This window comes from Protomyctophum bolini (assembly GCF_963924005.1).
Source record: "Protomyctophum bolini genome assembly, chromosome: 8".
Classification (NCBI taxonomy): Eukaryota; Metazoa; Chordata; class Actinopteri; order Myctophiformes; family Myctophidae; genus Protomyctophum; species Protomyctophum bolini.
This window is the reverse complement of record NC_137869.1, coordinates 40,040,948-40,063,377: the sequence shown is the minus strand read 5'-3', so window position 1 is coordinate 40,063,377 and position 22,430 is coordinate 40,040,948. Positions and strand designations below refer to the sequence as shown.

Below are 22,430 nucleotides of genomic sequence, written 5' to 3'. Positions count from 1 at the left end.
GTATGTATTTGGCCTTGACATTGGCATTTGTATTCTCTCATAGTTACGGGGGTCCTTAATACGTTTGATCACCATTGTATTATAACACATTAAAAAGCATCTGTGTCATTTTTAGATTTTAGCGGTGGCTATTCAAAGTTCACAGCGCGTTTTGAGAATCGCGCCTCAGGTCTTTAACCCATTCTGACCTGAGATCAGATTCATATACGAGGTTTCCACTGGACACACACTGGTCTGATGAACCCATTCTGACCCGAGATCAGATTTAAAAAATGTCAGTCGTTCTTCGACTTTTCAAAAATAGCAGACCTACAAGCTCGTAGCGCGCCACTCGGTGGCGCGCTATGAGCTTGTAGATCTGCTATTTTTCAATAGCTAAAGCATAACATGATGCTAAACACCAAAATGGGTGCCCGGTCAGAATGGGTTAACCAGCTGTTTAAGGCTGAGTTCCAGTGACGTCACATGTGTCATCACAACACATCTACAGGCTACAGTACAGTCAGGCATCATACCATCTCCGATTGAGGTCCTGATAGGACCAGGTTGGGAAAACCGTGAGGTTGCCAGTTCCATCCCGGGCTCCTCCAGAGTTAGTGTCGAAGTGTCCTTGAGCAAGACGCTGAACCCCTAATTGCTCCCAATGTGCAGGTTGGTGCCTTGCATGGTTTCCTCCACCATCGGTGTGTGAATATAATGCACAATATATGTAAAGCGCCATGGATAAAAGTGCTATATAAATGCACCATTTACATCAAAGGAGTCATAGAAAGAATGTTCTCCTCTCATGGCCCTCGTTTGCTCAACAAACTTCCCACGACTCACAAAAGAAAACATGTTTTCAAAGAGTCAGAGTGCACTAAAATACAAGCAAAAAAAATGCACAAACATATAAACAGATAATAACTAATAAAAGATTTGCACTGCTGGCAAAGTGCATGGTAACGCTGACTCAGCACTTGTCATAATCATATTTATAGCCCTTCCAGCAAGTGATTAAAACAATGGAGAATCAAAGTAAAAGTTCAAACGAACCAAAAACAATAGAAAGTGATAAATAGTCTGTAGAAAGGGGCTTTGAGATTAGATTTATTAAATGAGCATTAACCACCGGAAGAAGCTGCAATCACTCAAAGTACTTTGAGTGAGTACTTTTCAATCATTTTACTTCTACTCCACTTTATCTCAAAGCCACATATTGTACTTTTACTACACTATAATTATTTGAAAACTTGAGTTACTGATTACTTTGTAGAGTTTGATTATTAATATTATTACAAAACCAATTCAGACCTCTTTGGCTAATTTACACGCGTTGTGAGCTGGTAGGTACTATTTTCAAGGACTTTTATCCATTTATACGTTTGAAAATGTGTTAAATGGGACCGTCTGCATAATGAGTACTTTTGTTAGGCCTACTTTAAGTATATTTTGATGCCAATACTTTTGCACGTTTACTCAGCATTGCTACAACAGGGTATTGATACTTTTACTTAAAGTTAGAAACATAAAGTACTTCCACCACTGTAAACAACCAACAGCTCTATTGTGATGTCATGCTCATGTGAACAATGTGCAAACCATTCTGAATGTCCGTATGGCGTAATTAGGCTGAGCTTATATGTTTTATGTTGAAGTTTGTTTATGCTGACGTTTGTGAAAGCGAATGACTGATTATTGGAAGCATTTGGAACAATGGTGGTGTGGTGTACACTGTACAGTACTGTATGTTCTGTTCTTGCTGTATGTTTCCTATAGCTAGCTCTCGTTTTGTGCGCGTACAAGTTACAACAATGCTGATAATAATGCACCACATATCCGGAACGAACAACACAAAACTGCAGGTCTGCTACAACTCTGTTCTTTTCAAATCAAAGCTAAAGCTTTTCAGTTTGCTGATGCTTTTTGCTGAGGTTTGTTAAACAGTTTGACTGCTAAACCCAAGTTTCTCGACTCCTCAAAAGGGAACCCCTTTTGGTGTTTTACCCCTTCAGGCCGGAAACCCATTTTGGGGTTCTGTACAGTATGTATTAAAAAATGCACTTTGGCTTTGTAGGGCAGTATTGCCAGTGAAATATATCAGGTTCGGTGCGGCGGTTCTTGTATTCTTTATTTTGTTTTACTGAGAATAAGGTTAGAAATACATTTAGGGTTAGGCATACTTTTACTGGGGTTAAGTTTAGGAATAGTTTATAGGCATAGTTTTACTGAGGTTAAGGTTATAGGAATAAGGTTAGGTTTGACCGTTTAAGCATCATTTACTTAGGTTACTTTAGGAATACCAGGCTGAGCAGTTCCGCCGGCTGTACGCCTGGGGCGAGTTGGTAAATGGGTGACTCGTTTGGTATTCTTGCCAGTATAATGTGTGCACGAACAGCCTTCACATCAGTGCGTGCACGTTGCATTAACAGTCTGGATCAGGGTGTGGTGTTAGGAACAAATGTCCTGGCCAGCACACAGCTGCCCCTTTCATAATAGGCCATTACCTTTTTAAAGGGACAGTGCGTCTTTGTGTCCAGTCTGTGGGACAATAATGGTGCGTTCAGGGCAAATCCCTGAGGCATTCAAAGACGAGACAGTCGGCGATGATTGTCTGCGTTCTCTGTCTGTCTCTCTGTGTGTGTGTGTGTGTGTGTGTGTGTGTGTGTGTGTGTGTGTGTGTGTGTGCGTGTGTGTGTCTGTCTCTCTCTCTCTCCAGAGACAAAACACTGTTCTGACTGACCGTGGACCGTTCCGCGTGCAACCTCTCCAAGCAGACAACACACACAACACAGACTCTGTTCAGAAATGTCACAATGACAGTGTGTGTGTGTGTGTGTGTGTGTGTGTGTGTGTGTGTGTGTGTGTGTGTGTGTGAGTGAGAGAGAGATTAGGATGTGAGAACTAGACATTGCGTACGTGCGTGTGTGCATGCGTTGACTGGGACACAACAGTGTGTCAGTTTGTCTTCCTCCTCAAAATAGCGTTGCACTCATGCTGAAATCTAGGATAGGCCAGAATAAAGGAAAAACAGGCGTGCGTGTGTGTGTGAGTGCGTGTGTGAGTGCGTGCACGCGTGCTGATGGAATGTACACTAATCTTGCGAAGGAAAATAAGAAAAGAAAAACAGGACAAATTGCTTCCTGCAGCCAACCTTGACACAACGTTGTCACAGTCATGTCTCCAGGGTGGGGCCTACGGGGTTGTTATTCTTCGTGCCCTGTGTTATCTAGGAGGGGGAGGATTCATGACAACCTGGATCCTAATAATAATGTGATCGCCTCTATAGCAGTGGCAGGCTCGGTCCGTGTGTGTATCCGTCCGTGTGTGTGTCCGTCTGTCCGTTACCCGCTAATCTCCGGCACCGTTAACCTGGTAGATGCCAAACTTTGCACACACACTCCCTAGATGCCAATGACGAACTGCTGCCCCAACATTTCCGGAACGGCCTGTTATAGCGCCATCAGGAGGCCGACTTTTACTTTTACTCCCCCAGATGTTGTCCAAAAATCCTGCAAATCGTTACACAGTATCTCCATAGTCATGCGCTCAAGACGGGTCTGTCCGATATTCGAGTTTTACGATTCATGATTTGGAAACCAAAGAGTGGAAGAACAAATCAGCAGCTGTCAATCAAAGAGCCCTGTGGTGCTGATTGGCTCTTCTACTTTTTGGTTTATGCAAAAGTGCTTGGAGCTAAACCGGTCTGCAGAAGACACACGATAATGTGAATACACACGGCCAGTTTACCAGGCTACGGAGTAGGAACTGTATATGGCTCAAATGGTCAACCTATTTAAGAGAAATACGTTGGCGCAAGATGGTTCATAGCTTTAGAAAATGATGTGCATCATGTGCAGGATACATTCTTCTGTTTCTGCTGGTGCCATGCAGATAATGCCCAGACATTGACAAATTCCCCTTTAACCATAATATTGCGCTTAAAAATAAAAAAAGACCTTGGAAGTGAAGTCAGAAAAGGGGTAATTTTGGTTCAATTCAACAACATGGACTCAGCCCAGCAGAGATACACGGCGAGTTTGGCATGAGTAATCAGTTGCCGAGGCGCCAATTTTTCCAAAGAAGCCCAGAATGTCCCCAGGGTCAAAGCAACAGGCAGACGATGAAAAACACTGTGTCTTTGTTGTGACAAACGCTCCGAGCATGGTTTTATTACTGTCAGAGTACAGTTGGATCATCCCAACGTGAAAATATACACACATTCTGTAGCCTGTTCAACAGGAAGACATTACACACTCTCTCATTCAAGGAGAGAAAAGAAGTAAACACAGTATGTTTGGCCTCGCTGATTTGTAAAACACAGAAACATGATTTATATGCTTGCGCGCCAGTGTCGCATGCCAAAATACCAGCTCAAAACAACTTCACTCTTGCAGTGAGCAGAGCCATCTAATAGAAGAGTTGCGATATTGAGGGGGCAGAAAAGAGCTCGGTCACGTCGTTCATGTACTCGCACGAGCCCATAGACTCCAATGCATTCCACTTTTACAAAGGTTTTAAAAGTTGAATTTGAACTGGGGACACCCCCTCCCTCTCACAAGCACTTGTCAGGGAGGGGTGTCCCCAGTTCAAATATGATTATTTTGGGGGTTCGCGGTCTGAACAGTTAGGGAACACTAGCTTGGTCTAGGTCATAGCAATAGACGTGGTGAGGACACGTTTCTTGGTCCTCCGACCTATAGACTCTAGGTCTAGGAGGACCAAGAAATGTGTCCTCACCACGTCTATTGCTCACATATGGGGATGCTTGGCCATTTGTTTTGCAAGTACACACACATGCATGTATGGGAACACGCACGCAGCCATGCACGTAGACATGCACGCAGCCATGCACGCACAGTCGCACACTACTCGCAAACTCCTCCATGCACCCAGTTTATTTTCCCTTTAAGTCAGTGCTGCTATTTGTAAACGTGGGAATGCCCTGCCATGGAACCAGTCAGGTCTTGACCAAGGGAGAACCTTTCCACAGCTCGGGTAGCCTCGGTCCCAGCCTTACACTCATCTGTGAAGAGAAAGGCCTGGTCACAATATAGTGAATATAGAGTGCATAGGCGGAAATGTTGGGACGGAAAACATCCGTCAGATGTATTTCCCCCGGATACAATATTTCTTTGACCAATCACAACACTTGTTTCATTCACGGAGAATGTAAACAGATTTGTGAAGCGTCAACGTCATTTCTTTGAGCGGTATACTTCCGCCCAAATCCCGATACAAATCCCGCTAAATCCCGCTACTGTTGTGCCCAATGTGCAGCTCGGGCCCTTTTATGTGACGGTAACTTCATTTGTTACGTTTTTATGTGTTAATGTCATATAGGGCATTTTGAGAGGTCGATCAGCTACCCGTGGTCAAAGATAGAAACACACTGCAGTCTGCAGCATGTGGTATGCAAAAGCAATGTATCGCAGGCTTCTTGAACCTTACTGTAGACCTGGTCCATTTCTAGTCAACTTCTGCAGTCTCTAGTAAACTGTTTCATTCATACATTAAAAACATTTAGCTAAATTACAGTTCACAACACGTGCTCCATAGTGTTGGGAACTTGTACATCAGCTATTATTGGCAGTGATATATTCTTTTGGAAGAGTGTTTCTGGGACAGGGACTGTTTTACATGGTTATGATGTGCCTTGATATTTGGACTCGTTCTTTTGTTGCCTTGCACACAAAAACTTTGAAAACCAGGCCAAGGAAGATGAAGAAATTGTTTCATTAAATGTTTTTTCTCACCAACTATTCATATTGCTTCCTATAAACTTGAGCATCTGGTTTGGACAACAGCTTATTAGGCCAAGAAATTGGGACCGTTATAAAACACACAGAGTGCATTTCCCCCCTAAATATAGGCCAAGAATCTCCCACAGGCTCCGTTTCAAGTATGTACCGTACGCCCACCGTGCAAAACAGCGCTCGCTGTGAGACTGAACATACACACTACACAAAATAACACCTCCATACCTGACAACATGCCAAGGACATGACACATCTTTGTATAAGACTCATTATTAACAAACTAGTCAGGAAACATTCATGAAAACTGCCATGGAAAATTACAGTAGAAAGAGGATGTTATGATACTATGATGTGTTTATCCTCAGTTGTGTGGAACAGGTTACCTGCAAGCCCTTCATTCAATTTACTCCATTGTTAACTGCAAGGCCTCCACAAAGAGCTGAATAGCAGCCGGAACTTTATATTTACATCAGTTAGTTGCAGGTTCCATTTACATTTGCAGGTTCCATGTTGTTGTTTTGTTATTTTAATTGTCCATACACACACCAGTAAGACGCCCTGGGGGGGCGAGAAGCGACCTTGCCCTGCGTGCACGCATCCGCCTGGGTGACGGCAGATGGCAGACTGTCCTGTCCTGTATATCGCTTCTTTAACCTCATGCCATCTAGAAAAATAGAGCATGTGTAAACAATCTTGTGAAATCGTGCGATTCCTTGCCTTCCACATATTTACATACATTATGTACAACTACCTGCTGATGATAATGATGACACTGCTGTGTTGGAAAGTAAAGTACATTTACTTTTACTGTTAAATCACAGCTAAATCACAGAGGCAAAATCTTGTACTTGTTGCACCACCGGAATAATTCAACAGCTTCAGTTACTTAGATTTAGAAAACATTACATGAACCACTCAAGGTTCATGTTAAAGACATTGATATAGCCCAATCTGGACGCTATCAGACCCACATCACAGATTAGCACGGTTGTTTTGATTCAGGGGCATTTGAGCGGGAGCATTCCTGCAGCGAACCCTGCCCTTGGCAATGATACGTCTTACTCAAGTTAACTGTAGAACATATTGTCCTGTACCAGGCATACAGCTGCACATGATGCACCACTCAGGCACGGGTGGGGGACTGCGGGGTAGGAATAATGCCTGTGGTCTCTTGGTACAGTATATGCTCAAGACTGGCATCCAAAAGTCAGATGTTTGGCCGATCTAAATTGGAATCAGATTGGTTTGATCAAGTCTGAAACATAAAACGAACACATACCGATTTGATCCAAATTGAAACACTCGCCTACTGTAGATTCAATTCAAATCAGATTTCTAAAGATATGTCCGTCTAATTTATACTATACCGATATAATTTATAACATACTGCCATGTTCAGCAAGTGACTGTGAGTATAAATTAAGCATTACTCACGCCTGTCTATACAGTACGATAGATGCTATAGTATAGAGCAACCAATGCAAATGAATGTCTTGTAGTTTGGACAGTCAGTCCTACATTTTCTCAGATTTGAGAAACTTTTTTTCTCTAACAGTAAAGTAAACATGAAATTAGAGTTATTATAAACGTCTTTTATTAGAAAAAAAACAATTACAAAACTTTGGCAAGTTCAGAGAATCAATAACAGTCATTTGTATAAAATACATTCGTTGTTTTTGAAGGCGTTGCGTCCGTAACATCTACGGTGGAACGACTTTACCCTGCAGTTTTCACTCATAACTCCCATACAGACTATTTTTGGAAGTGAGGATATTATAAAGAAAGGAGAGAGAAAAAAAAAAGGAAAAACCTAAATCCTCAAGTTGGAATGTTCTTTTTCCATACAAAGTGGCATCTTCTCTACAGCTCTTAAGGCATCACTGTGGTACTGGGGTGCGTGTTGTGAGATACACACGGCCCCGGATACACACACTTACACACGTCACATGCACGCACACACACACACACACACACACACAGTGCTGTAGAACACAAAAAAGGCACGAGGCATCTGGCTTGCATCAAAGCGTCCTGCCCAGCGGGCTCAGAGCAGTTCCTGCCACCGCCTCTCTTTTTAGCAGCTGGGAAAAGCTAATCTGTGAACTTTTTTTTCTTTTTTTTTTTGTGCTAGTTTCAACACAAACCTCTCATCTGCCATGTTATTGCTCTACAAGGAGACGACCACGTGTCTCTGTCTTTTGTTTGCCCGAGACAAGCTTACACCTTTTAACAAAACGTGTGCACCACTTTTATGTGCACGTATAGGGCCTGGCAACAGCAAAATCTCTTGAATTAGTTCACATGCAAAACAATTCAACCGTTTGTTCTTTATCTTTGTGCCACAGAGCGCACGGGCTGCTCCTTCAAAACACATGCAATCATTTGTTTTCCACAGATACTTAAGAGATATGCATTTGTTTTCCCTTTTGCATATCATTACCTGCGATGCATGCATTCATTTAAATCTACCTGAAGACTTGCTCTCACCTTCCTCTGCCATGACGTTACAGACATGTGCGTGCATCATTATCTATTTGATTAACAGTAGAAATGGTCATGGCAGACCACTCTAGTCACAAAGTACGTATTATTAACACAATAACACACTTGTTGACTAGGGTTCTTGTGTTAGCCGCTCTGTGTAAGAGCGAAGGCTAAAAGCCTAAATCGTGAATTGTTCTCTCTTGGCGTCATCATGAGAAGACAATTCGCTCACTTGCAGATGAGCTCTGAGCGGATCAAAGCATAATTTCAAACCATTGGTGGTCTGTGGCACCATCTGCAACTCCTAACTCTCGCCGTATAAACATCAAGTGACCTTAAGACCCCCAACAAACAAAATGTCCCAAGCTCCATCCAACTCTGAGCAAGCTTCTCGCTGAGGGATTCGTTGATTGGGAGGACAGTTCCATGGGCTTTTCTTAACCCAAAAAGCCAGAACAATCACTTGGGGGGGGGAGGAGGAACAGGAACCGGTGGGGAGAAGTTACATCCTTCTTGATTTTTGTTTGACTTAACAACAGTAACGTGTCCCTCTGTCTTTCTGTGCTGGAAAAGAGTCCAGGGGTGGGTCTGGGGGAGCTTCTCCGCCAAACAGAAGGTTCCTGTGAGCTCCTCCTCTCTTCTCGTCCAACCTCTCCGTGGCTCTCCAGTCCCTCTTCTCCTCATCAACAACTGGAGCCGCGTCCACAAGGGGCCGGAGGCCATTTTTCGGAGAGACGTGATCCGGGAGAAGACAAATCTCTTGATTCGTTCGTTGTCTTTTTACACTTTTAATTTTAAGTCGGGCCGTCGCTGAAGGCTCGGGTTGGGGCTTGTAGTTCAACACGTCATGCAGCGAGGTCTCATGTTCAGAGGCTGAGGGTTGGGGTCAACCTGGATGCAGGAGGGAGACAAAACATGGATGAGAGTCGAGAATAAAACACTTTGTAGACGCATCAATTTAATTTGTTGTTGATAGCTAAATATTTCAAGCTCTTCTTGAAATATCTTTGATCGCCTGACTATCCAAGCTGTAATATATTCAGCCTCACAAAGTTTTGTTTTCAATTAGTCTCTTATCTCTTTCACTTTCACTCAAAGTTATTCTAGACTCTTTTTTTTTCCTATGTGATGTATGTCATTGTCACTATAACAACAACTAACCCAAAACTAAAGCGAACAGGTTGACGGATGAGCGGCGAGGTTAGTGTGTGTGCGGCCGGCGGGGGAGATGCTACTCACCTCACTGTAGACCGGAGGAGGCAGGAAGCGGAACTCCTGGACAAAGGCCATGAGCGGCCGCTGCAGGATCCCACTCAGGTCGTCCGCCGGGACGGGAGGGGGCGAGGAGGTGCGCCGCTCTGCCTCCTCCTCTGTCACCACGGAGCTATAGTCGGGAGGAGCTGAGGGACGGGACAACAAAAAAAGATGAGATTCTGGGTTTTCGTGCTTGCAGATCAGCTATGTGACATTCATTTACGGAAAAATAAATGTTAAAATATGGAGAATGAGAGAGGTTCCTGCCGACAGCAACGAGTCAAGATATATTAGACTTACGCTCAGGCTGCTCCGGGATGGCCAGGCGAAGCCACTCCAGGTTGACGCTGTACTGGCTGCTGACGCTGGAGGTACGGCTTCCAAACGGGTGCAGAGGGATGGTGCCCATGACCAGCGGCAGCTCCAGGCACAGTTTGGACGTCCCGGGAACGTCCACACAAACCTGAGGAAAAAGCAGTAGAGAGGGGGGGCCACTTATTAGAATGACGTGGAACACAATGAACTTGTTGTTGTAGAAATACATGCTCGCGAGGGGTGTAAAGGTGGTTGCACACCGGCCGCGTCCCCGATGGAGAAACGCAGCTAAAAAAATCCGAATTCGCATCAGATTCGCGCCCGGTGTGTGGAGAAATGTTTGATACATTTAAATGTATCAAACAAATCTAACTGAATCCATTACATTAAAATCGATATGCAAGAAGGTACTTTGCAACCGTCCGGGTTGTCTAACCTAGCAACCAGGATTAGAATGATCCAATTCATTTTGGCAAGTGTCATTTATTGAAAATGTTATCGAATTGTGCCCTTAATGTAGAATGTCAAATCGAATCATGCATTTAAATGCTCAACTTGCATCGAGTTGGCCAACGAGACTGGAGAGAGCGCCGCCTTACCTTGAGCATGTACTCCACTTTGATGATGCGGCACTGCAGGATGGAGGGTCCGACGGGGGGGATCTTGATGGCGCGGCCGTGCCACGTCTCCCTGCGGCGCGCTCCCACCACGTCGCCGCTCAGCGTGGCCACCACCGAGCGCTTCTGCTTCATGGTGCCCCGGGCGATGAAGGTCTGCGTCTGGGTGATGTAGGCCTTGGGCACCACCGAGCGAGACGTGGCGTTGTCGAACTCTGCGAACACGGGGATCACCTCGCCTGAAAAGCACCGCGGGAGGAAGAGAGAGAGATTTAAGGACTGTGGCTCCGTCATGGTGAAGAGATTAAGACAAGTATTGTTTAGACAGATGCACAGTTCAATGTTTACCTGTGAATTGATGCTAGTTTCTTGGGAGGCACTACACTGTTCTCTCTGCACCCCACCTGTGTGATATTTACCTTGTTTACTCTGCTTATTCTCACTTTTAAGGTCGCTCAGGATAAGAGCCTGTATTGAACTTTTAGCTAGCGTATCGACACCCCCAGAACTTTTCATCAACCCTTAGCCTACCCATGTGAATCTGAGTAGTAACAGGGGGATGGGACGTCAATTAGAAATGAGCTCTCACCTGGCGTGTATCCCTTGCGGTCGATCTTAGCCGTTATGGACACCTGTCCAAAGTTGCGGTACCACACCCGTGCCATCTTGTCTTTGGTGCCGGCCTGCGGAGCCTGAAATGACCAAAACACAAGCATTGTTTACATGAATGAGAAAACTCACAGTATTAAGCTCAGCAAGTGTGTTTCATTAGAGAAATGATAATGCGTATGAGGTGAAAATCGTATGGCAAATTTGTATCCGATATGACTATTCAATTCAATTTATTTTATATTATTTAATTATTTATAAATGTTATTATAAATGTTATTTATATGTTATTACTAAATGTTATTATAGTGCCAAATCACAAAAAGTTGACTCAAGCATTTTCTGAGCAAGCATTTTTGCAAACGACAGCAACAGATGATTTAAAATGAAAACATTGATTTCCTAAGGAGCAACGGTGGAGTTTCCATGTGTATAACATTACATTATGCATTACAATGCATGCAGCTAAGTGCATGCATTTTCTTACCAGTAGAGTGGGTGTGTTGATGTCGATGGGCTCGATGACAGTAAATTCTTTCTTGATCTTCTTGACAGTGGCCCAGGGCCGATGGAGCTTCACTTTCACCCAGTAACGAATGCTGCCGTGTTTCCCCTCAAAGGACGTCACCAGAGTCTCTTCTGGAAGCTGGAAACTGAAGGGGAACTCATGTCTGCCCGCCGGGAGCGTTGTCAGCTCTCCATTATCTGAGGGAAAGAAGACAATAATAACACGTCATTATAATTCATATTAATTTATAATAACAGGAATGTTTACATGGTACTAAACAAAACAGTTTAGCTGCGATTCAACCAGTTAAAATGACTCACATTGGAACAGCCAAGAGTAAATTAAGTTCAAATAAAGTCTCTCCGTTGTTATAGAACCAGTGGTTCTCAAAGTGGGGTCCAGGGACCCCCAGGTGTCCTTTGAGGGTGTTCCACTGGCTCCCTGGCAAAACGATTGATAATGTTCCAAATGGACTCCCTTACAGGACAGTAACTGAGTGTACGAATTTGTACACTCAGTGACTCAGATAGTTATGGGGGTCCATGTCCTAATGGGGGTCGGGGTCCTTGAAATAAATAAACAAAAATGTTGAAAACCACTTTTCAACAGACGGCCTACAGTTTGCTTTCCATGACTGTGCATAAGTGTGGAACAACACAGTGAGAAAAACAATCACATGGTTGCTTCTCTGCTTGCACAAAGGGGTGGTGCCTTCTCCATTGTGCTTAGAGAGCATGTTTTTCTCAACAAGGCAGAAGGCACGTACACAAAGAGAAAGAACATTGTAAAAGTAGGAGCCTAGTTGTGTTGTAAGTTAACCACACTTCGACGAATGCAATTCAACTCGTTGATGGTTCTTTGTGTTTTCTGTCATTTTAATTATGCTACTCGCAGACTTTACATATATTATTTGCTTAACAATAAACCCCGCTGTCAGACCCCTTTGAATGGGTTAAATGGGTTTGTTTTAGAGCCCCCATGCCTTCACTAGCAATGCATTATCGAACACTAATTGCTGCAATTTAAAAGACAAAGTACACACTCGCCGACGTTGTAAAAGACACTTTAATTACTTTTATGGTTGTTTTAATTGCCACGATTCCTATATCCTAAAAACACTGCACGACACAAGGAAACAAAAACACTTTTCCATTTTATGAGCCTGGGTCTCAAATGAATGGAGCCTGCACTGCAGGCGTTCGTGCAGAGGTTTTCTCTTTAAAGTGGGGTCCAATAAGTTCCTTGACGAGGTTCCTAAACCAAATGGACTGTAACTCTGAAAGTATGCAAATGGTTGGTGGTTCCATGATCCATTTTCACTTTCAGAGTTACAGACCTGGCCATCCCGGTCCATATTTTGTTTTGTGCACGGAGAACGATGTAGATCCTTTAAAATAAAATAAAAGGTTTGATCAATAATGATCAATCAAGGATCCTGACCTGCTTGCAGGAGCACCTCTCTGCGGTTCAGGTACTCCACCTCGTCGCTGTAGTTCTGGGTGTACGCGGTGCTGGAGCCGGCCGAGCGAGACTCGGTCCAGTGGACCTTCGCGAAGCCCTCTGCGTGCAGCTTGACCGACTCCACTCTGCTCTCCCCGGTCAGCTCCACCACCACCCTGCCGGAGACCACGTCTCCGCTGCTGAACACCGGAGGAGCGTCGATCTCAGGGGAGTCGAACACTATGTAAAACTTTTTCAATTTGTCGAAAATCATGTTTCTGGCATATAATATATTCCCCACAAAGAAAAATGTGCGATTCCTTCTTCCTTCTCTTCTTTCAGTTCCGATCGCTTCTGTAAAAGTTTTGTTCCTCTGAGCAAGTTTTAGGTCCAGAACTTGTTGTGTCAGATCTCTGTATGAGTTGAGTTGAGAGATCTTCTCGGTTGGTTTGCAAAACAACTTGTGTGCAGTCTAGATGTGCTGCAGTTGCTTTTGCACGCCTTGCTAGCGGGAGGGGGAGGAGGAGGGAGGACGGCGTTTATTATGTAAGGCCTGCAGGGCAGCCTAATAAACATCTTCTCTTTCTGGGTGTGGAGATATGAGAGGCAGGAAAACAGAAAACACGGCCTGCCTGCCTGCCTGCCTCGGCTTGGCTTGGCTTGGCTGATTGATGGTTACAGGTTCTTAAGACGAAAACAAGGCTTACTGGGCATGAGGCAGCCGGGGAGACAGACGTGTACAGCTTCGTAACACTTGAACACAACGTACAGCAAACGTTCTAAATGCGTGAACGGTGCAAGTTGATTTATATTGCTGCAGGGTTTGTGAATATCAGTCCAATTTACAAATTAAATGGAACCTAATTTGGCACCGCAATTCCACTGAGAACCCGTCCTACTAATTACTTTTAGAACATTTCGTCACTATTGTTGCACACATTTGGGGACTTAAACGAAATCCGGCCTTTTTAATCACAATGCATGAATTATAAACACTGTTTCATGGCTTCTACTTTAAGTTGAACAACAAAACGCCCATCGACACATTGTTGCACGGATCATCCGGATCGTATGCACTATGCTACGTCTACTGCATGTTTTACTTTGAGGCCGCTTTGTTTGTTACAACTTTAGAATCCCAGTTTGAGCTTCAAATCAGAGCTCCTCGTGTGAGAAAAATAAAGTTGTTTACGTCTTTGTTCCCCAGTGATAGTGAGACACTCTCTACCGCCACCGCCCGTCGTAACAGTGTAATAGCTTAGTTTATAGATTCCATAGAAGCCTACAGACTACATTCATTCAGAGTAAACAGCAGCACCCATATTTGTATTAAATAGACTACTATTCTTGTGGACAGCAACTGATAGCGATGTGTGCTGTTTGTTTAGATAATTCATCGAGATCGTGTTCCCTGGAAGATATGTAGATAGATATCCTTTGTTCATAACTTCATGCAGGGATTGAACAGCTGTGGGAACCTAGAAAGTGTTTTTGTCATACTCTGTCTGGTAGATGAGCTCTACCGCCATCTGGCGGTGGACAAGTGCAATCCCTGCAAGGGCCTCATCCTGGGTTATGGAGATTGCAGACTGCAGAGTTAGTAATACGTTATGATGTACACATTTGATTTAATAAGATAACAGAAAAATATAATCTGCTAGTCTGGAATTCAAAATTGACATAAGTACAAAAGTATTAATACTCATTATGCAGAATGTCCCATTTCACAATGTATAATGTTTATAGAAATATTTTGAAAATAGCAGATATACAAGCCCACAGTGTCTCGAATTGTGAGCTTGTACATTAGGATTCAAATTCAAAAGCATCAAAAGTAGCACATCTACAGGCTCAAAACATGTCAAGTTGTGCCGCATTTCGAGCTTGTAGATCTGCTACTTTTAATGCTTTTGTGTGACGCGTCACCTCGGAGGAAAGCCTGGTCTGTTTCTCTAAATCGCTGTGTGATCCGGTCTAGACCGTATGGTAAAATATATATATTTAAAGATATCTTATTCCCGTTTGTGATTTCTGGCCATTTCGGCAGCGCTTTGTTTTGGTCCCCCCTGTTTGTTTTTAGTCTCGCCAGTCGCTGTGAGTTGTAATAAAATATGGATATACCTATATAAATGAACATTTCTAAGACGTACGTGAAGAAACGTGTCGGATTCATACACTGCATCGAGGCTTTTATTAGGTAGGCCCTAACATTACGATGCCCTTGATCACTGGGAATTTGGGGTACTAATTCTAATTCCGGTTTGTGGTTTTCTGCCTGACAAATCAGTAACTGCAAGCAACATGACGTAAGAGAACCCTGAATGCTTCCCATGCTAGTGGCGCAGTAGTATGATGAAGTAGGGCATGCATTTACAAAAAACAATAACAAAAAGTTAAAAAAAAATAAGGTTTATGCCTGATAGTATAACGACATACTGTCTAAAGTTGAAATACACTGACTGAGCAACAACTGTCTAACATCATGACACAGCACTGCATTCAACATGATGCAAGGTTACGGTAGTGTTAACATAGCATTACATCAGCCTGTGTGGGTTGGTGTTAAAGACCTAAATAGTGACGGTACAGTGGAGAGACTGTGAACAGCATGCATAGTGGAGGAAGTGGGGCCACCAGGGGGCCACGTGTTGTTTTTCTGGTTGCCTAGGAGACAGAGGCAGCATTTTTTAAATCCTGAGCCCGCCTGCCCCCTCCTGTCTGAGTTGTGTGGCTGCAGCTGTCTGCTAATGCTGACATTATTTTCTCTTTCTTTCTTTCTTTCTTTCTTTCTTTCCTTATTCCAGGACCACATTGGAAATAACTAGTGTTTCCTTACACTTTATTAGTGGGTTGAAGTTATACTATGTTGGAACTTGTATTTTATTTTACCAAAATGAAATCAGTCACTCAACCTTTCTTTCTTTCTTTCTCTCCTTGTTTTTTTCAGTTTCCCTTCATTCCACTGTCACCAACTGTCATCTAACCCCCCGACATATGCCAACAATAAGGGACCCATGAAACCTGTGTTGGAACTGTGACTTGCCTCTGCCATTCTGATAGCCAAAGCCAGTTTAAGTGTGATCGGTGGGCTAGATTGTGCCATTTCAGTGGTGAGTTACGCAGCTGTGTCATTGTGATAAAAAAAGCATTCCCGATTGTCATATCACCATACAACTTCATGAAAAAGCTGTCCCAGAGATATGGTAATGAATGCACTGGAGTCAAATTATTGCCACATAACTACTCAACTACTGTGACTTCAGTCTTAACTGATCTGAGTAAAAAACTAAAACATATATGGGTTGCTCAACACCAGTTAAAGATTTTTGTTGACACTTTTCAAAGGGGGCCATGTGATGAATAATACAAATACCGGTATATAAAGGGAAGGCTACGTGCTCAGTTTAGTTCTAGAAAAGTCAACTCAAGTGTGACGATGTAGCCAGTTTCCCAATGAAACATTAACCCCCTTCTCACTATTTATTTACCGTCAGCACCGATAGTCTATTTATATTCTGTCCTTAGCTGTCCTTTAGTTCACTGGTTCTCAACCTTTTCAGGCAGTGACCAGCCCAAATAATCTTATTTGAACTGTGGACCCCCACCCTGACAAGCACTTGGAATCGCAGGAGTTGAGGCATTACATTTTGTTTGACTCGATCCGACAGATAAATATTGTGAACATTGCAGATCTACATGCTCAAGCAATTTTTGCCTCTTATTTGCCCATTTTAGACCAGTTTTTATAGTAGGCTATAGTTTGTTGATTACTTTTGATGTAGTAATGAACTTTTTCTGTTTAGTTCAGTGTTCAGATGATCCGTGTGTCTCATCGTAAGACTTATAGTTGGGGTCACGCGTCCCACCGGGCCTGTCCTCTGTTTATTTGTAGAGCCATGCAGGTTCATGAACTCCTGTTCAGTGTTAGAAACACACAGACAGACACACACATTAAAACCTGGGAGCTGACCAGGACAACCACAGTCTTATACTGTTGGCCACTAAGCAGCTCCACTGGAGCAGTTGGGGGTTCAGTGCCTTGCTCAAGGGCACTTCAGTGGTCTTGGGTGAGTGATGACCAATCACTTCCCAACCTAGATTTTTCCTTGCCCGTCCGGGGAATCGAACCGGCAAGCTTTCGGCAACAAGGCTAACCCTTAGTCCACCGCTGCCCCAATTATATTATTTCATCATTATGACGGTGTCGTGTGCCAGATATAGCTGACATACAAGCTCACGTGTTTGTACCGAGCTTGTATGTCGGCTATTTCTGGCACACGGCACTGCCATATATGACGGAGCACAAATTAAGCGCTCTAATTGGGTCACACGTGACACTGCTTATTTGGACAGAGCCAGGTTAATGGACTGCTGTCTAACATTAAGGGTTATGGAGAGAGAGAGAGGGAGGTTAGCTAGTTCAGAGTGCAGCTGGAATCCAGTCTCTCTCCCTCTCTCTTCCCCCCCCCCCCCCCCCTCTCTCTCTCTCTCTCTCTCTCTCTCTCATCTCCATGCAACAGCCTCGGAGCCAGGTGCAAAACTATGGTTTCATTGTTGCTGACGCAGCTGAGCTGACCTCACATGGAAAATGGAGAAATGTAGTATTTGGCCAACAACACGACCCACATGCCACATATATACACACAACGATCTACACTCATTAATATGTAAAGGTGTTTTAAAACAGAATAACACAGTTATTGACCCAGGCAGAGACACACACACACACAGCTCCGTAAGGCACCACTCAAAAAGAAACCCACATTTTGATGTGTGACTATACACACTATACAGTCTTTTAAACGAGGCATAACGTCCCCCAACTGACCTCGGATCAGATGTTGTCTCTTCCTGAAGTAAGTGAGCTTGGAGGTGTAGTCGTTGTACACGGAGTTCATGCCCACGCTGCGGTTCTCCAGCCAGTGCGCCGTGGCCACGCCGCGGCCCAGCACGCGCATGGAGCGGACCCGTGTGTCCCGGTTGAGCACCAGGACCACCTGGCCCGTCACCGCCTCCCCGCTGCTGTACACCGCCTCCTCTGGCCCGTCCAGCACCAGCCTGAAGCTCTTTATGGCCCGAAATGCCATTCCTTATTAATATGATGTCAATGATGATGATGGTGATGATGGACACAGAGACAACCAAGTTTAAACACGTAGCTCTTACGTTCTAACAATTAACAAGGACAAGACATTGAAGACAAGTTAATTTGCAAGCGTTTACACAAAACATTAAAAGAGTGCAAAATAAGAACATTTAAAAGCATATTTGAATACGATAGAAATTGTTATTAAAACGGTATAAGACCATAGAAAACGAGAATAATTAAGCTGAAGACGTCCGTTGCAGGAAAACATAGCGGCTACAGCCTATACTATATAATTGCATGACCAACAAATTTGCCAAATGTCGCCTCTTTGTTTTATTTACGTGCATTTTGTCAAAGTGTGTGCGTGCGTGTGCCACTCACCAGGCTCCGTTATAACAGCTCGCACAGTTTTCACTAGTTCACACAGTGTGTTGTACAGTACAGTAGGCTACTATGTCTGCAGACGCTCCACAAGTCTTGCTTTATAAACTACAGTCTACATCCCATAGCGCAGGGGGACGGTCGGTCGTGCGCACTTTAATTGGTTGATGAAATGATAGCCTATACTCTTTTTGATTTATGGAATAATCAAGAAACACGTTTTTTAGTCTGTTATTTTTATTTCTACATGTCAATGAACGAATCAATGCATAAAAAACGAATAGATATTTGTATATGATTGACACTTGACAGAATAGATTAATCTGATAAACCTGTAATATCTAGCCTACAAGCTCATAGTCATCATAAGTCATCATATGTGTTGTGAGCTTGTAGATTTGTTGTTTTCACTATTTTTAAACGAATTGACTGCATGCAAGATCAACAACAAAATAATCACCGGATAAAATTATAGAAATGGCCTAGGTAAAAACATTGTCCACATTTATAACAATGTGGACTACAACTACAATATAGCTATATATTTTTTTCTTTCATTCATTGTAGTTTATAATTTAACAACAAATGTATCTAGGCTATATGACTATACTTGCACATAATTGCACAAAATATTTAAAAATCGTTTTTTATTACCCCACACTGATAGGGAACCTAATGGTCAGTTGTCTGGCACGAACCAACCACAATGCTTCTGTCCCTCCAGGCTATAGGATCTAGAGACTATCTTGTTCAACCAATCAGATAGAGACCAGAGAGTCAGAAAGTCAGAAAGAAATAACAATATTCTCATGAATTCACCTCACTGTCAATTTAAATGATAAACAACACAATGTGACCTGCATCTCATATTTGCATTTAGTTATGAGGCTTAAATGATTCATGGTTATCCACTTTCAACCTGTCCCTATTACTTAGGCCTATAACAGTACCAAATCTATAAAACAAAAAAGTCACACACATTTCAAAATGGGGTGTGCAGGGGGGGTAGTTACTATAGCTACTTACTAGCTATACTTACTATACCGTATATCACTAATCAGTTGTTATTAATGTAATTCCTAATTTCCTAGCCTACACTATATAGGGCAGAATAATATATAGGAATATGAATTGTCAGAACAAAAGGCATAATCCCTGGATGACCGATAAGGCTTAATGGTGCACTGTTGTCTGTTGCATATCATGTTATCTAGTCCACAGTACATTATGTTTTGGACTACAGTAGCCTATAGTTTGTTTAGTAAATGAGTAATATGATTTGACCTAACTAGGACTTGAACATTGGCATGCTGCCAATGCCTATTATGTATATAAACACTTCTGGAAGAAAAACAAAACAAAGAGTTACACTTAGGTGGCCAGAGGACCTCAAGGCTCTGTACCAGGGGCCCCTCTCCTCCTCTCGTATATACACCAGTGGTTCTCGACCTGTGGGCCGGGGCTCAAGTCCCCCCAGCTATACCCCAATATTTGGCAAAATAATAGTAAAACAAAATGTTAAAAACTTGAAAAGAATTGTTGTCATTGTGAAACAATTCTTCCCGACTCTGCTGTCGGGAAGAAACTACTTAACTCCAAAATGGAAATGAAAAATATAACATTTTCAGGAAATTAAGAAAACATTATATTTTGAAAAAAGAAAAAACAAAGCAACACTGCCTCATCAAAGTTGGTGTTGTGACTTTATATAATTATTGTCAATTACTTGCACGAGAGGGGGAGAGGTGGTGGAGTTTCTTTAGCAGACAGCTTGAGGGCCCAATGCAGTTAAGAGTTTTGTCCAAAGCTTGGTTCAATATTGTCGAAACAACACACAGACGTAAAAGTTATTTATTCAAAAAAAGGAAAAAAAAATCAAAAACCTCAAAAATTGAGTTAATTTTCAAGACACCGTAGCACGTTGGAGCATAAATGATGTTATAGAATCTATAGCATAATCATGCATGTATGCTCCATCGTGCTACAGTGTCATCCAGAAAAGGTTGTGAACCACTGCGGGAAGTGCAATCTCTCTAATTCCAGGTATATACATAACACTACACACTACACAGTATCTTTCAGATTGTGATGATGTGACAATAAAGTTTAAAGTTCAACTAAGCCCCCGCACCTGTTTTCACTCAAAACTAAATGTCTTTGCCCACAATAGCCGATCAAGGTGTCATGTTGTGAGTCATTTTGTGAGTTTGTAGATTTTTGCCAAATGGGGGTGCTGGGGTTTAAGTGGTGAAGAATTTAGTTGGCAAAAACAAATCGCGGCAAACCTATCACAACCCGAACGCGTGTCTCTGGCCTGGGTTGATGACCTCACAGTGTTTATTTACATCAACCCGTCTGCCAAACTCTCACTTTAACCAAAACACACGCTCGCGCGCTCGTGCATACACACACACAAGACACGTGCGCTGCCTGCATCGGTAAGAGGTCATGGCCATGTTGTGTATTCAACATGATACTGTTTGGTTTTGCACCATTCATACTTAATCACACGTGAAGGTGGACAGAGAATTCATAATCCATTTCAGCAGCTACTCCTCATTGCCTAAACAAAGACTCTAGCCTCTGGCTACCTTACAATGTAAACACAGGCCTAAGCCTGCAGTAAACCCTGGAGCTGTGGGCAGCATCGCTCCCTACTTGGCCTACATAGATGGAAGAAGTTAAAAAACATCACAGTGTAGTGTAGAAATAAATAATCTGTTACAAGGAAAGGGACACTATTCAAAATTGTGTACACACATTCTTCAAACCTTGCTAAACCTTTTCTAAAATACCTGATCTACAAGCTCATGACGCATCGTGATGTGACATGTGTAGATTGGGTATTTTCAAATAGAAAAAGTATAAATAAAGTATACATTTAGACCTGAGACCGATTCTAAATCATAAAACTTTCTGAATTCACGATTAAAAACAAATAGCAGAACCACAAGCTCTGCTATGAGCTTGTTGATCTGCTATTTTTCAATAGCTACAGTATAACATAATGCTTAAAACACCAAAAGGGGTTCCTGTCCAGAATGGGTTAGTGTGTTTTTGTATGAATAATATATGAATGAATGAATAATATGAATCTACAAAGTAACTAGCAACTAAAGTTGTCAAATAATTGTATTGGATTGAAGAGTACATTCGCCTCTTGGAGTACAAATTAAACGTATGAAAAAATGGAAATTCAAAGTACAGCACTTGAGTAGCCTTAATCCACTTAGTTACTTTCTACCACTGACCTACATTCTACGTATGTTGTTGTCTGGGTTTGTGTAAGTCATCTAACTGCTAAATGCTCCACTTGCACGGCACGCTGCTTCGACATTTCACACTCACGAATTATCCCATGCAGGCTTGGGTCTTCTGGGTCAAAGTGTTGTGTCTTATCAGGCCACAGCAAAACCACTCCACATCCTTACATGAGGATGGAAGGCCTGGGTTGAGAAATCACTCCACAGTCCACATCCACACACGACGACGGCAGGCCCGGGTATAGATATCTGTGGCTCGATCCACACACCAGGCCAGTGGTTCTCAACCTTTTCTAGATCAGGGCTCACTTGAAAATCTCAACCCATCTGACCAAAATGAGGTTTGTAGTTTGCTGGAAGATCTTGGCTTGCACTATAGAGCGTCGCAGTCCCGCCCCCTCTAGAGACCCGGAAAAGAAATCCCCGTTCATTTTCCTCATAGACTTTTCAGAAAGTATTTATTTAAAGACGTTTACGCGGCGGACAAACCCAACTCTTGTCGTGACAAATCATGACAACAAACACAATATTTTGGACCAAACTAATAATTAGAAGAAAGAAGAAAAACAACAAAAAAAGCCTAATTCTAATTCTTTGTTTGGCCCAAAACATTGTGTTTATTGTCATGTCGAGTTGGCTTCGTACTAAGCTTAAAGGTCTTTAAATAAATACTTTTTGAAATGTCTATGGGAAAAATGCATTGGGATTCATTTCCTGGGCCTGGCGTCGTCA

At 42.8% G+C, this 22,430-nt stretch overlaps 1 protein-coding gene across 2 annotated transcripts; it reads right to left on the bottom strand.

Moving 5' to 3' along the window:
• Positions 1–7,309: 7,309 nt before the first annotated feature.
• arrdc2 (arrestin domain containing 2) lies at positions 7,310–18,052 on the bottom strand (the record flags this gene model as incomplete). 2 transcript variants are annotated; one of them, XM_080769391.1, is made up of 7 exons in its annotated part: positions 7,310–9,113; positions 9,462–9,622; positions 9,777–9,939; positions 10,391–10,647; positions 10,998–11,100; positions 11,505–11,722; positions 17,794–18,052. In XM_080769391.1, the coding sequence occupies 7 exons, from the start codon at positions 18,050–18,052 to the stop codon at positions 9,060–9,062; spliced, it is 1,215 nt and encodes a 404-aa protein (XP_080625517.1). In that variant the 3' UTR covers positions 7,310–9,059. The 2 variants fall into 2 exon arrangements, with proteins under 2 accessions (XP_080625517.1, XP_080625516.1); XM_080769390.1 differs by lacking the exon at positions 17,794–18,052 and adding an exon at positions 12,966–13,375.
• Between the last annotated feature and the right edge of the window lie 4,378 nt (positions 18,053–22,430).